This window comes from Tribolium castaneum, chromosome 6 (assembly GCF_031307605.1).
Source record: "Tribolium castaneum strain GA2 chromosome 6, icTriCast1.1, whole genome shotgun sequence".
NCBI classification, from domain to species: domain Eukaryota; kingdom Metazoa; phylum Arthropoda; class Insecta; order Coleoptera; family Tenebrionidae; genus Tribolium; species Tribolium castaneum.
In genome coordinates this window covers 7,176,608-7,190,952 of record NC_087399.1, presented here as the reverse complement: position 1 = coordinate 7,190,952, position 14,345 = coordinate 7,176,608, and the positions used below count along the sequence as shown (strand labels likewise).

General features: G+C 36.0%; 4 protein-coding genes across 5 annotated transcripts in view; 3 read left to right on the top strand and 1 right to left on the bottom strand.

Moving 5' to 3' along the window:
* The window catches only part of LOC656959 (uncharacterized protein), a 50,471-nt gene extending 46,533 nt beyond the window's left edge, over nucleotides 1-3,938 (top strand). The window contains exons 5-6 of the mRNA XM_008198484.3: nucleotides 2,041-2,348; nucleotides 2,400-3,938. Coding sequence (XP_008196706.1) covers nucleotides 2,041-2,348; nucleotides 2,400-2,841 — 750 coding nt within the window. The 3' untranslated portion in view covers nucleotides 2,842-3,938. The remainder of the gene's footprint in view (nucleotides 1-2,040; nucleotides 2,349-2,399) is intronic.
* Nucleotides 3,930-7,713, bottom strand: LOC657040 (uncharacterized protein). The gene is made up of 4 exons (XM_963528.4): nucleotides 7,563-7,713; nucleotides 6,890-7,516; nucleotides 4,640-5,159; nucleotides 3,930-4,233 (listed from the first exon to the last, which is right to left on the bottom strand). Exons 2-4 carry the CDS (start codon nucleotides 7,511-7,513, stop codon nucleotides 3,995-3,997), a joined length of 1,383 nt encoding a protein of 460 aa, XP_968621.1. The 5' UTR covers nucleotides 7,514-7,516; nucleotides 7,563-7,713; the 3' UTR covers nucleotides 3,930-3,994.
* A 120-nt stretch (nucleotides 7,714-7,833) lies between these two features.
* Nucleotides 7,834-9,400, top strand: STUB1 (STIP1 homology and U-box containing protein 1). Its single transcript, XM_963597.5, has 6 exons — nucleotides 7,834-8,218; nucleotides 8,277-8,475; nucleotides 8,525-8,769; nucleotides 8,819-8,875; nucleotides 8,923-9,039; nucleotides 9,088-9,400. Exons 1-6 carry the CDS (start codon nucleotides 8,099-8,101, stop codon nucleotides 9,211-9,213), a joined length of 864 nt encoding a protein of 287 aa, XP_968690.1. The 5' UTR covers nucleotides 7,834-8,098; the 3' UTR covers nucleotides 9,214-9,400.
* A 1,527-nt stretch (nucleotides 9,401-10,927) lies between these two features.
* On the top strand, nucleotides 10,928-13,874 carry LOC657205 (PI-PLC X domain-containing protein 3). Of its 2 annotated transcripts, none has more exons than XM_963676.5 (5): nucleotides 10,928-11,019; nucleotides 11,071-11,205; nucleotides 11,251-11,552; nucleotides 11,604-11,979; nucleotides 12,027-13,874. In XM_963676.5, the coding sequence occupies exons 2-5, from the start codon at nucleotides 11,079-11,081 to the stop codon at nucleotides 12,245-12,247; spliced, it is 1,026 nt and encodes a 341-aa protein (XP_968769.1). In that variant the 5' UTR covers nucleotides 10,928-11,019; nucleotides 11,071-11,078; the 3' UTR covers nucleotides 12,248-13,874. The 2 variants fall into 2 exon arrangements, with proteins under 2 accessions (XP_968769.1, XP_008196716.1); XM_008198494.3 differs by having other exon boundaries at nucleotides 11,604-11,974; nucleotides 12,027-12,196.
* Nucleotides 13,875-14,345: the final 471 nt, after the last annotated feature.

Below are 14,345 nucleotides of genomic sequence, written 5' to 3'. Positions count from 1 at the left end.
ACCACGTTATAATTTGGTTGGTGGTTGCTCATAGCAATTTTGCTGTGAGCTATAACTTGGATATAGACAATTTTTGTAAAAATTCCAGAAACAGGTGCCCATGTTGAACAATTATTGCATTAAATAATGTTCAACTTATAAAATTGGTTTTTATTTTTTTATCAAGTAGGCTTTGAAACAATTCAAAAAACAAATAGTGCGTTGTAATGCTTGCGAAACGGGCTTTCATACGAGGTGTCACCTGATACACCATTACATTTGAAAAAAAAAGTTAGAGGTGGCTGTGTATTTCTGACAACAGATAAACAAAAACCATATGCACCAAATAGTAGGCAAGGAAAAATAAGAATTGACCTGTTTCGGGAATTTTCACCAAAAAAAGTTCATCAATAGAATTTAATTTTTGTGCAAACTTTGCACAAATTTTTCTTCATTGTAACATTTGAAATACGAGTAGGAAAAAGAAATACAATTTGATGACGGACGGGACACAAAAAAGACCTGACGTTTTTATAATTGAACAATTTTAAAGGCACTAATTCCAACAATTATTTTTGAAGTAAAAGGTAGAAACCTCGAAACCGAAGAACAACGCAATGTGTAACGACTTATTAATTTAATTTTTGTTTACACATAACGGATGGGACAAAAAAAAATTGTATGCAAAAATTTACTCTAAAAAGTTTATTCAAGCAGGTATTAATTATTAAAGACTTTAACAATATTTGCAATGGAAATTAAAAATTGTTGGTTTTGTTTAACGACGTAAGAAATAAGAGCAACATTTATACAGGTGGCTCAAAAACTGGCGCAACAACTCAGTCGTACGTTGTTGAGAAGTATGTGTTGATTACAGGAAAAATCTTAAAAAAAAATCTAGTCATATTTTTAAAAATCTGGAGTTACAAACTTATTTTGTAAGTTCTTCAGTTTTTATTATTTGTTAATGACCAGAAAAGATTATTTAAGGCAGGGAGTAATTAAAATTTATATTTTTCGGACGTTTCGATTTTTTATTAGATCTTCATCAGTTTCAATAATTATACCATGTGCTATGTCAACTTCAAGTAAGACGTATAATTATTACTCGTACTTTTATATTTTTCCATAAAAACACTAAACCGAAAATCACTCTCCAATGACTCCAGTTTGTCTTCTTTAAACTCAAAAAAAAAGATATTAACACTAATCGCCTATTTGTTCTCAACAGTCAACACACTAACGGAACAAATAAATAATGTCATCGCATACTAAAACCCTAAATCGACAGTGAGAAAAATTCCAATAACGCAAACCAAACTCTAATCAAAATCTAATTTGTTCATTAGTTTGTGTAATTTTTTGTCATTCACTTAACTGGATAGTCATAATAATGGGATATTCTCTTAACCGTAGTTAGCACATAATGAAGCTCATTATGGCCGCTGTTTAGTGACATAAAGCTTCAAATGAACAGTCGGACATAAAGTTAAATTATTATTTTAATAAAAGAAAACCGACAATAGTTAAATATTCAAATTTTTCATGGGGTAATAACCAAAAGAAAGTATATGGTTCGTCATGAGTCCTGATCCCGTGCTGGAGAAGCGAACAAGGAGAAAAAACGAAAACTCCTTATTGTTACCATCTAAAGTCACTTCGACAGAAAATTCCATTTTAAACTCATAGTTCAAGCTCAAACTTCAAGGATAATATCGCACTCGATATGGAATGATATGTTAATGTTAAGAACATCCATTTAGCTCACACGTGTGACTCTAGATCGAGAGGAACTTTTACGAAAGGGATTAAATATGAGACATAAATTCTTACAAAAATAACAGGGATTTCTACCCCCTCACAAGATCTGATGAGGAATTAAATAAATTAAATTTACGTTTTTATACTTTTTGTAATACTAAATATAATTATTCTTATCCTTGCTACAATCCTTTTTCTTTTATTTTTAATTCAATTAAAATGCTTTAGCTTTGAGGCTTTCAAGAACGCTGCCAGGTCAGTTTCTTGATCAATTTAAAAAACCAGTGGTGGTGTTTCCAGATCCACGACTCCACCTACGGTACCGGTTCAGAAGAAGACGACTTCTTCAGCGTTTACCATCAAAGTGCCGCCGCCAACGCTCTCCTGTACGTCGGTCTGGGCACCACAGCGATCGGCAGCGTGATCTTCTTCGTCGGCACCGGCGAGAAAGGCTTCAAAACCCTCGAACTCCGCCTGATCGGCCCCACGCTGATCGCTTGTGGCCTCCTCTGCTGCCTAATCCGCGTCCTGCTCTGCGCCTGCCCTTCCACGTGTCTCCGGCGCCGGAAGAAGACCCGGCTGAAGGCCACCTGTCCTCACACTTCCAGGTAATCCCCCAGCAACCGACATTTCCCGAATGATCGCGACCATGCCCGCAGATACCCGAAATCGCGCGACCACGTCGACAGCGCCGCCCTCCTCTCCAAAAACAAGAAAAAGGTCTCGATCGTGCCCCCCAGCCACCCCCAGCCCAGCACTAGCACGCAAGAGTTCAAAGAACAGAAAACGCAAGAGAAGATCACTCTGCCACAGATCAATCTTCCCGAAGAGGAGGCGAAGATGGCGCGCGACGATTCCGTCATCGAACTGCAGAATCTCGAGCTAATCTACGACATACAGAGTGTTTCGAGTAATGACAGTGATGATAACGTAACTACAGTTGTCGAAACACGGACGACCAATGACCTTGAGACTTGTCTAAGTGTTGTCATCGAACGGAGTGACAATAGTGAGAGCAGTGATGGGGTCAAAAATCAAGAAAGCGGTGATAAACAAACGCATAGCGGAATTGTGCTCAGCCCACTACAATTGGGACAGTAATTCGTTGTTGTAGATACGAAGGCGGCTAGAGGGCGCCATCAAAACTAAGTAAAAGCGCCACCTGGCGTCCAAATTCAAAATGTATTTTTCAATTCACAAATTCACAAGTACAGTTCCATCCCAGGTGTGGCTTTTATGATCATCTGATCAACGAAACGACAGGGATTTGTTTCCCGTTGTTGACAATACTTGTTGAATCAAAATCATGGCGTGATCAGGCGTTTCTTGATCAGGTGACGCAAAAATCAAACGTTGCGCCCTCTGCCGTCGCAACTGTTAGTACGGAATTGATCAAAATAAAAATCAAGTCGTGTTGTAATTATTTTACGTTGCGTCCTTACGTGCAACGTGAACGTATTAAGTAAAGTAATATTTGCTAAAATTATTATAACCTAGCGTGCCTGTATTTTGATCCTAACATTTGCTTTATCACGTTTTTTGATTAGGAGATTCGGATTTTTACAGCAATATTGGCCTAAGTTGGACCTTCCGATGCACAACAATCAAATGAGTTTTTGATCGCGTGATCAATTTTCGCAATCATTCGACAAATAAATACTTTGCAAATTTTCGATTTTATATGGCGGCCGTAGAAATGTAACCTATCAACGTACCATTATGATATTTTGATTAGATTTGAGCCGAGGGTACGGGAGTAACCTTGGCGACCGTTGTCAACAAAATTGTGTTTTGTTTTTACCAAAATGGCGGAATTGCGTTCGACACACCCTCAGAGTGTACATCACGCCGCCTCCTTGATGAATCGAGAACTTCCTTCTTGGACGGCTTATTTCCCAGTACAATTTTTCTATTTTTAAGTTGTAATTGATTAGTAAGCCGCGAGGTGTCGCCCTGTGGTGTAAAAGAACGGAGTTACCACTCCATCGAGGAGGCCGTGGTACATTATAAACTTGCTATATACATAGAAAATATAAAAATGTACGTATATGTATCATATTCGAGAATCATGTATAAATCAATTTTTATACATGATTTGTTGAGTAAAAACCTATAATAAAGTTATATAGAAAAAGCCAATGGAATATATAACATAATGGGTACATATCGATTACAAATAAAACAAGAGAAAACTTCAACTCAACTTTATTTACTCAAACGAAACCTGAAAAAATTACAATACTTTGGCAACGAATTACAACGCTTTCACTTTCAGTTGTTTCATTTTGGGAGCACGTTTTTTGGCTTGTCTTTTTTGTTCTTTTTCTTCCCAGCGTCGCTGGCGTTCGGGGTCATCCTCGGCCATAACTTTCTCCTTCTCCAAACGGCGTCTCTCTTCACGACGTGCTGCCGCCGCCTCGGCTCGCGCCTGGTGCGTCGACTTCAGAAAAGCCTCCTCCACGCGCTGCCGGTTTTTGTCGGCCTTTAATTTACCTACATACAAAAAATCAGTTGGCAACAGACTTGAAACCATTTAAAAATAAGAATCACGGCTGCCAACTGAAACACCATTTTTGGTCACACCGTATATAAAATGAGGAGGCCTTGACTAGCGGAAATTAGACTTAAATTACGGGTACCTAAAGGTTAGGATATGAATTTAAGGTTAAGCAATGAATTTAAAAAATAACGGTTAACACATAGCAAAGAAAAAAATTATCGTAAACTATTCTAAAAAAATTCAATGTTTTGTTTTTTGTTTGTTTTTCAAAGTTCAAAATTGTGTCGTCAGTTTTTTCAATCTGTTAAAAAGTGGGCATTTTGTCTCCTAAGTTATAGTCCTCCGTAGTTTAGATTTTATTCCGCAATTTGAAAAATTGTACATGACAAAAAAAATTACCTTCTCTCGACAGCCTGTACTTCTTGACCTTTTCCATACAGTAGAACACCATGACCAGGAGCGGCTTCAGCTGATTCATCGCCTCTTCCAAGGCCATGCCTTTCAAGGGCATATTGAACCCAAACATTAGCACTTTTTGATTATCAGGTAATTTCAAAACGCCCGTATCTTCCTGTTGTTTCGGTCCAGAATATTGGTCCGAAAAGTGAATGTAATCAACGAATTCGGTATATTTATGCAACACAGCGACCACTTTCGCGTCCAACATGGCAGAGGTCGCTTCGGCGATTTCGCTCATTACGTTAAAGCAGGCCGGGATATTGTGTTTTTCCCCGGGCCTTCGCTCGGGACAGTACACACTTAAATCGGCCATTTCTTTCGATAAGTGCAAAGCGGTTTTTTTCGACGCAACACAAAACACAAAACTGTCCATATCGTCCTTATTCATTGTGACTTTGATGTGGAGTTGGTCCAGTGTGGGGCGCATCATTCCAGAAATGATGGCCACCAAGTCCTGGCGCTAATTATAAAAAATAAGATAAGTCGGAGAAAATACCAACTTATTTCATAACATAAACATTTTTTTTTATTTTGGTTTTATTGTGAAAGTAAAAGTAGTTTCACAAAGAGAACTCTTTTAGTGAATTTTCATTTATGAAAATTTATTTTATAAAAATAAATAAATAACATAATTGAACACAGAATTACTTCATTTCGTAGCCAAAAACTTTTAGTTTGAATATTTACCCGGCGCATCCACCATTTTTACTCTTAGCAATTCTTACAAAATACTGTTACTTACCAAACAAAACCAGCTTTGAACCTTATAACATTTTATTAAAATAAGAACGTGCAATTATCTCAAAAAAAACTTTCTACTAATAAATGCATTAATGATAATTTACCGAGGACCACTTTTATATAGATTTAATTTTGACATCAAAATACAGACATTATTTTGATTTAAAGTGTGTTCTAGTTTCACTCATAAAAGCTTTTTAAGTGCTTTGATTAGGTCATTTCGTCGTATGAATATTTAATTTCTTATTTTTTTCGAATTGCTTATTTCTGTTAATAAAATTAGAAGATATCTCAAAACAAGTAAATTTTTTAGGCCCAGTTTCCGCTAACGGAAATCAACACCAATCAAATAAATATAAGATCTTGTTATATAAGATTTTGTTATATCTATCTGTGTTTTTACATCTAAAGTTACTTAGAATGATTAAAATAATTCCTTCAGTTTCAACCTGTTATTCAAATGAATTTCAAAAAAAGTTTCTAGTAGTAAAAGCCCAAAAGTTACCAACAATACTTTTGTCTAAAAATTAAAAAAAAATATTATTTTAACCCAACAAATACAAAATTGAAATATGGAACCTTGAAAATGTATATAAAAAACATTATCGCAATAAATAACATAATTGAACACAGAATAACTTCATTTCGTAGCCAAAAAACTTTTAGTTTATTTACCCGGCGCATCCACCATTTTTACACTTACCAATTTTAACAAAATACTCTTACTTACCAAAACCAGCTTTAAACCTTATAACATTTTATTAAAATAAACACATGCAATCATCTCAAAAAAGACTTTCCACTAATAAATACATTAATGAAAATTAAAAAAAAATATTTTAGTAAATTTTTAAGAGTTGTATTGGCAGTGCTTGGCTGGGTGTCATCAGTCATCACTGTAATTTAGTGTCTGATCTGTCAACAGCGTCAAGTCGTTTACTGATAAAGCCCGAATTATATAAATAAAATTAAGAGGAAATAGTTAGAACAGATTTTGATAAGTTAAACTAAACAAAAACAAACAACAAAAATAGAAAGTGGAAAAAATACTATATTACACTTGTTTTATAAGACTTCATTGTGGCACTCCTTCGACGTGCTTCAAAAATTGTGAAATTAAATTTCGAGCAATTTTTGCAAATCGATCGATTTAATCATTTAATCGCATCGATTAAAATACAAAAAGAATTTCTATTACTGCGATTTCTGGTACGTATTCAACAGAATATAATCAGTTCTTAAAAAAACTATATTACACGAAACAAGCCAAAGTATAAATTGCACATTTTTTTAATTAAGGGCAATTTTCGTTAAAGAACTAAACGTGCAGTAGCCCTCGGACCCCATAAACTTCTCAAAAATAATAGAATGTGCAAGGAAAAAAATGGATATCAGAAAAAAAATGGTTTATCTAATTTGGTGGTTTGTGCACCAAGTGGTGGGACTAACCTTGATCAGCTTCAGTTCTACCAACATTCCCTCGCAGCAAGTCCTGCCACTGCACCACAGAGTGAAGATGTTTTCGCTCTCTTTAACAAAGCCCACATTTTCGGTTTTTTCCAACGCCCCGTCGTCCCCAACTAGGGAAAAGTTGTCCTCGAGGAGCTGTCGGTGCGTTTGCAACCAAACGTTGGCGATTTTCGTGTTTTTACTCTTGCCAGTCACGAAATTAATGAAGTAGACGACCAAACCCGCCACCATTAAAATCTCAAGCCAGTAGCTGTCCCAATTGGCCCGAAAGTGTATAGGAACTTTAGTTATGGTAATTTTCGGCTCGGTTACGGGCTTCTCGTCCTTGTTTTCGAACCCTTCGAACTCCTCCAAGTCTTGGAAATGTTCAAACTCCGAATCATCGTCATCAATTATAATATCTTGATCGTCGTCAGTCTGGATACTGTCTTGACTAGACTCTTTGAACTCACTTTCGGGCGCGTTCTCGACCGGAATTGCTTCGTCCTCGGCCTCAAAATCCTCAAACTCTGCAAACTCATTGTCGTACACGTCGTCGTACTTGGACGCGAAACTCGCGTGAAATAGGAGGCAAAAAATGAGGAAGTGATGACATAGACGCATAATCTGCAAAAATGAGCCAATTTGGGGCCAAAATTCGGGAAAAACTCACGATTGATTTATGAGTGGATTGAGGTTAGAGCAATGACTTGACTTACGTCACCATGACGTGACGGTAGACACAGCGAAAATCAGAGCAATTCAAACCAAATTCAAGACGTAACGGACCGGAAACGTGTCTCTTCAGATAGTTTATTCTAGATATGTTCGAAACTAATTTTAGAATTGTCTTGGCACGGAGCCCGTCGTTTGGAAATTGCGTGACCTTGGACACGTCCAGCCCCAAATTGCAATTTGAGCCAGTTTCATGCCGCGAATCGATTTTATTACACCACCGGAGTGAAAAACAGTACTGTTTTTTCAATTAATGTATTTTTTATGATTATTTTTAATTTGTTGTGGCGCCCCCTTTAATAACAACAATCATCTGTCAAATGTCATCTGATAAAAAATGCATAATTCTTATTAAAATCAATTTAAAACGTAAAAAACGACCAGCAGTAACTCCTCTTTGTTAGATTAGACCACTTATTTTTTATTTTTACGATGCGTTTTGTTTGGTTTTGATTTTTGCCTCAAGACTCGAAAATGAGTAAACACATGTATTCGACGGCAAACCTCACCGATAAGGAGCTGAAGGAGCAAGGGAACCGTTTATTCAGCTTAAGGAAGTACGAGGAAGCGATCAATTGTTACAGTAAGGCGATTGTGAGTCACTTGTGCGTTTTTGCGAGTTGTGCAAAAGTGAGGTTACGTCAACTTGTAGATTAAAAACCCCGATGTTCCCCACTATTTCACCAACAGGGCCCTTTGCTACTTGAAATTGGCGCGTTGGGAGCAAGCATGCACCGACTGCAGGCGCGCCCTGGACATGGACTCGAATTTAGTCAAAGGGCATTTTTTCCTAGGTCAGGCCTTACTAGAGACCGAGAATTACGACGAGTCGATCAAACACCTAATGAGGGGTCGGTTTTTCAAGCGACTCGTGTTCCAAATATCAAATTTCGTTTTCAGCGTCTGATTTAGCGAAAGAACAAAAACTCAATTTTGGGGACGATATAGCGGCACAGTTGCGGGCCGCCCGCAAAAAACGGTTTTCGATCCAGGAAGAGAAACGGATAGCTCAGGAAATCGACCTTTTGACGTATCTCACCAAACTGATAAAACGTGATAAAGAGACACAAATCGAGGATGTGAAAAACCAAGGGTTTGAAAATGAGCTTGAGGAGGACAAAATACGCGAAATCGAGGAGAAATGCGTAAGTGGGGGCGTGATTGATTACAACTGACTCAGTTTTGTAATTTTAGGACTCCCACTTGAACGAACTTAACTCACTTTTTATGAAAGTTGACGAAAAACGACGAGTACGTGTTTTCCTTCATTTGCAATTGTGTAATTTTTTGTTTTGTAGAAACGGGAAGTGCCCGACTACTTGTGCGGGAAGATCAGTTTTGAAATTTTACAGGAACCTGTGATAACTCCTAGTGGGATTACGTATGATAAAAAGGATTTGGAGGAACATCTTCAGGTAGATAAAATAAATGGGGGGAAGTTGATTAATAATTTGGTTTTGTAGCGAGTCGGGCACTTTGATCCCGTCACCAGAGTGAAACTAACCCAAGATCAGCTCATTCCTAATTTCGCAATGAAAGAAGTTGTCGATGCATTTCTTGCCGAAAACGAGTGGGCTTTGGACTATTAACTTGTAAAGAAATGAATATATTTTGTATCTTCCTAAGGACACTGTTATCTAAGCACATGTTTCGCTTGATTTCCGGCTGTATTCTTGTTTATTTATGACTAGTTAAGTAATACGTTTCACGGTTGAAGTTTGTCGTTTTCTTCTGGATTTTCTAATTTTTGACTGAAAATAAAGCGATTGAAACGTCTGTGTTTTTTTTGTTCCTCTGACCCAAACGCCGTTTGTGTCCTAATGCTGATTATGATTTATTTAAAATAAAGCACGAACTTGTGACTACGGAGAATTATAAATTAGGAGACGAAACTCCTGCACCAAAAAAAATAGTACAGCAGAGTGAAAATGAGGGCGCTTTGAGCGTTATACCCAGTATACCGTTTTGGCGCCAAATTTATTTAAATTCAACTATTTCACTAATTACTTTGAAAAAATGTTGAACTTTGCATTCTGAACAGTCTGAGAAAAACTGACGACTAAAACTGTTATAAAAAACATGAAAAAAAAATTTAATTATTTAAAATTTGCGCTTTTTTCCGCTGCGAATTCGGTTAAAGAAAAACGTTGAGAAAAAATTTGTAGAGAATTAAATTTTCTACAAAAAAACTATAGAAAATAGAAAGATAGTGACGCGGAATTTTTTATAGAAAATTTAATTTACTACAATTTTCTTTCTAATATTTTTCTTGCATCTGTGGTGTGATGTTTATTGCTATTTACTGCAGTGGCGTAAAACATAATCAAGCAAAATGATTTTAGTAGTACTAGTAATAAAACAAAAATGACATTTTCGAGACAATCAATGTAATCAGTCCACTTTTTCCACTTTATTAATTTTTTTGTTATTTTTCAGAAAAGTTCTGTAAAAAGTTTTTTTGTAAAATAAATGCTACATTTTTGATACCATGGTAAGTATTTATTTTTGTGTAATAACGTTATTTTTTATGAAAACCGACACTCTTTTTTATATTACACTCCTTTAGCACTTTGGTAATAATAAAAAAATAAAAATAAAAAATAAATATTATACAATAAAAAACAAAATTGAAAATCTTTATTTTGTTGAACCACATTTTTTTAATAATTACCTAATTTTAATTTTAATTTGTAATAATTACCTAATTTTAAGCATAAAGAATTGTAGAAAAATATAAAAAAACACGTACAGAACAACATATTTAACAGCAAACTCTTATTTCTCATTTCTGTGTGGTTATTAGTTTCTTTAGTAAAAATATATTTTATTGTATAGGTAAACCCCTCATAAACCATATCTCTCTGGTTGCGCCACTGACTTACAGTGTATGTGGCAAATAAAAATTTGTTAACTATTGCTAATAATAATTGGTAATTTCTCAAAAAATTAGGATGGTTTTGGAGTTAAAAAAAAATAATTTTTTGTGATGTACCGTTTTATTTTTAAGAAAAATTGTTTTACATTATTATTTGATGACACAACAATCATCTTCACCACAAATTATAATAATAAATAAATATAATAAATTATAAATATTGTTCTTAAATTTTTAGACTGCATTTGAAGAAAACGCAAATGACATCTTAAGTGCACCTTTGAAATAATGTATCTATGTCGAGAAGCCTCGATTTTTTATTTTGTTTCTATACTGAGACTAGTGAAGTGATTCTCTAAAACGTTTGACTTCGGAATTCGCCAATGTTGAGACCCCCTGTATATTTTTCCGTCCGTTAGCAGTTTTTCACTATACTATTATGACAGATGGGAATTCGAACTGTTGCAAGTCATGAATAATGATTAGCCCTCCCAACTTTAAAAACCCAAACAATGGCCAGGTAAATCAATGAAATTACCATATCTGTGATAATCCCCCTCATTTCGCCCAGTCCCCACGATGAAGAAACACGAAGTGTGCCTAAACATGACAAAGCCCAGCCTTTTAGCCTCAAATCTGGAATACTGGATGACAAGTCTCCCCCAAAAGTTGCGCACCACCCCCATCATAAATCTGGCAATTCCAGGTGAGTCCCACCTTCCAGACCCACACAACTAACAACCCGCCGCAGGCTCGCACGACAGCATGACCTACGGCATCACCAAAGACTCCGAAGTGTCGCCTGACGCCGAACCCATCCTCCAACAGCTCAAATTCCTCGGCCCCATTTTGACCACGTTCATGGAGCGCTGGTCCAAAACCCAGGCCGCCTCAGCCACCCAGCAACTCAAGCTGGGGATTCGCTATTTTGACCTGCGCATCGCCACCAAGCCAAACGAGGACAAGTTTTACTTCGTCCACGGGCTGTACTCGGGGGAAGTTGGGGGGATTTTGGACGAAATCAAAGCGTTCCTTGATACGCACCCGTTTGAGGTATTCTTTGTTTGATAACTGGGTGCCTTATCAGTGACCCCCTCTTATCAGGTCGTTATCCTCGACTGCCAACACTTCTACGCCTTTGAACAAGCCGACCACGAGCGCCTTATGCAACTCCTCACCTCGGTGTTTGGCCACAAGTTGCTCCCGTACATGTCCCATATGGACCACATCACGCTCCAGTACATGACCAACGAGTGCAGATACCAGGTCATTGTGGTCTATCGCTCAGACGCCGCCCGCTTCGGGCAGCCCCTTTTGTGGCCCTCGGGCTGTTTCCCCACCCCGTGGGCCAACACCGACTCCATTCCGGAGCTGATCGCGTTTCTGAGCGACATGCTGAAGCAGAGGGACCCCCTTATGGGGTACATCTCGCAGTGTGTGTTGACCCCGTCGTCGTGCTTCGTGGTCACGCACTTGTTTAGTGAGTCGCTGCGAGTGGGTGAAAGGGGGCTCACTGCTCTGTTGCAGGTACTTTGAAAGACCAGTGTTTTTTGCCGCTTGAGGGGGATAAATACCAGTGGTTGAACGAGCAAATGCCGGGACGTGGAGGTGTTAATATAATTATTTCCGATTTTGTCGATTACGAGGATGGGAATTTTGCCAGGTTTGTGATTGGGTTAAATGATAAATTGATCGAAGGGGGCGTTAAAAGCGAACTGGGGGGTTACTTGACCCCCATTGGCCACTAACTAAACTTCCTAATGAGATTATTAGAATTGTAGAATTTGTTTTTAATTTAATAATTTAATAACTGAAATTAAGTTGGCAGCTTAAATTCAAACTGGAAGGTCACTTGATCAGAAATTGTTTCAAGACGTTATTAAGACTGAACTATACTGGGTAAGCTTATTAAGGGAGAACTGTTCAACCGAATGTGCGAATGACAAAATTTTATACTTAATTTTTAAGAAGAAAAATATTAAACATTGTTTTTTTACAAATGGTTTTTCCTAAAATAAAACATTACTTAACGGGTTACTAGAAAAATCAAAATTTTATTATTTTTTTTTATTTTTTTAAGCGAAAACCGAAGTAACTAGACGTTTTTAATTAGAACGTTTGTTTTTTTACAAGGAATCTAAATCTGTCATCGTATTTTCCAAGGTGTTGATGTCAACACTCAACTTTGGTTTTTCTTATGGAAGTCATATTTGCTTTTTGTAATTTTTTAAAGTGTATTTATTCTTAATTATAACTATGTATTACATGATATGATCCAATTTTATTTGCTGATTAAAATGATAAAAAACGCCAACAATTTTGTTTTTAAACAAACTAGATTTTGGAGATTTAATTGAATTTGGATATGGAAGGTTCAAATTTTTGCCAAGCTTACTTCTTTAAAAACTAAACGGCTTAATAAACTAGAAGTTTATTCTTCGCAAAATAAAACAAGGCAATGTGATAAGACTTATGCTCGCATATTTAATAGAACTGTCAAAATATAGTTTTTTTTTTCAAAACATTCTTTGCAAAGACGTTTTTTTTAATTTTGTTTCTTAAATGCCAACTAATGTCTTATGATGTATTAGCTGTTTCAAAGCTATAAAAACGCCAACGTAGTTTTTTTTATGTGATTTGATTAAGTTTTTCGTAGAAACATTTAAAAAGGTGATTTTTTAACTCAACAAAATTAACAGCATAAAGAGACTTCAGGTTTCCAACATTTTTGAGAAAGAAACCGTCTAAAATTAACTGAGCTCAGGAAAGTTGTTGTTTGCAGCGTTTGCTGCCAGTTTTAAATTATCAAATAATTTATGCACTGAGTTTTACCATTTTAAGACAAAAAATTGTCTGAAATTGTATTTTTTTTTTCTAAATTAGGGCCGAAATCGTAGTTTTTTGTCGATAGAATTAAGCTATTTTAAATTTGCGACAACAGGTTTAGACATTTTGAGTCAGAATAATCTAAAATCAAACAATTTTAACAAACTTTTCAGGCAGCCTTAAAGCAATTTCTACTTTTTTGACTGCGAGTTTTGACCCTTTTTCCACAATATACAATAATGTAATTTACCATGATGTAAAAAACATGTTATTACCTTTCTTAAAAATTTAGTTTCAAATTTTTTGTTTGTTCACATGCTCGGTAGAGCAGTTCGCCTTTAAGCGCCTTAGTATATTCAGCCTTAAGAAACAGTCTCTAAGTCTTGCCGATCAGGTGTTTACTATTTTATGTGATATTTTTAATGCCTTATTGATGTGTTGTGAAAAAACTACTTCGTAGGTGTTGGGACTATAGTTACCTTAAACTGTGATCTATATACTCAGAAACTTCTTATAATTTAACAGATAATAAACTATTCATATACACTACGACTACAAAACAAAAATGAATAAAAAAAATCCAATTCCCTTCCTGTGTAGACACACCTTTAGAAAATTTAATTTGTGTTCTATGATTTGTGTAAACGCACCTTTAAAAATGACACTAATGATTAATGAATGACATTTATTAATTTATTTTTTAATTTATGATGATCTATGTCTTTATTAATTAGTATGTGCTGTTGCGCAATGTTTGTGGCCCTTTTTGTATATTTCTTTCGATATCGTATGAGACGCAAATAGCGAATTTTTGGATTTTTGAATTTTGGATTCGATAAACATGACCACTTGGAAGAGATTATCAGTAAATCTGAAGAACGTTTTTATCATTTTTCGTTTTTAATTGATTGTACTTTTATAATATATTTTGTGAAACTCCATTTTAACGAATTATTTGACCAAAATGTGGGCAGCAGGGGTGCAAACAAAACAAAATAGAACCGTATTTTTTTGGATTTA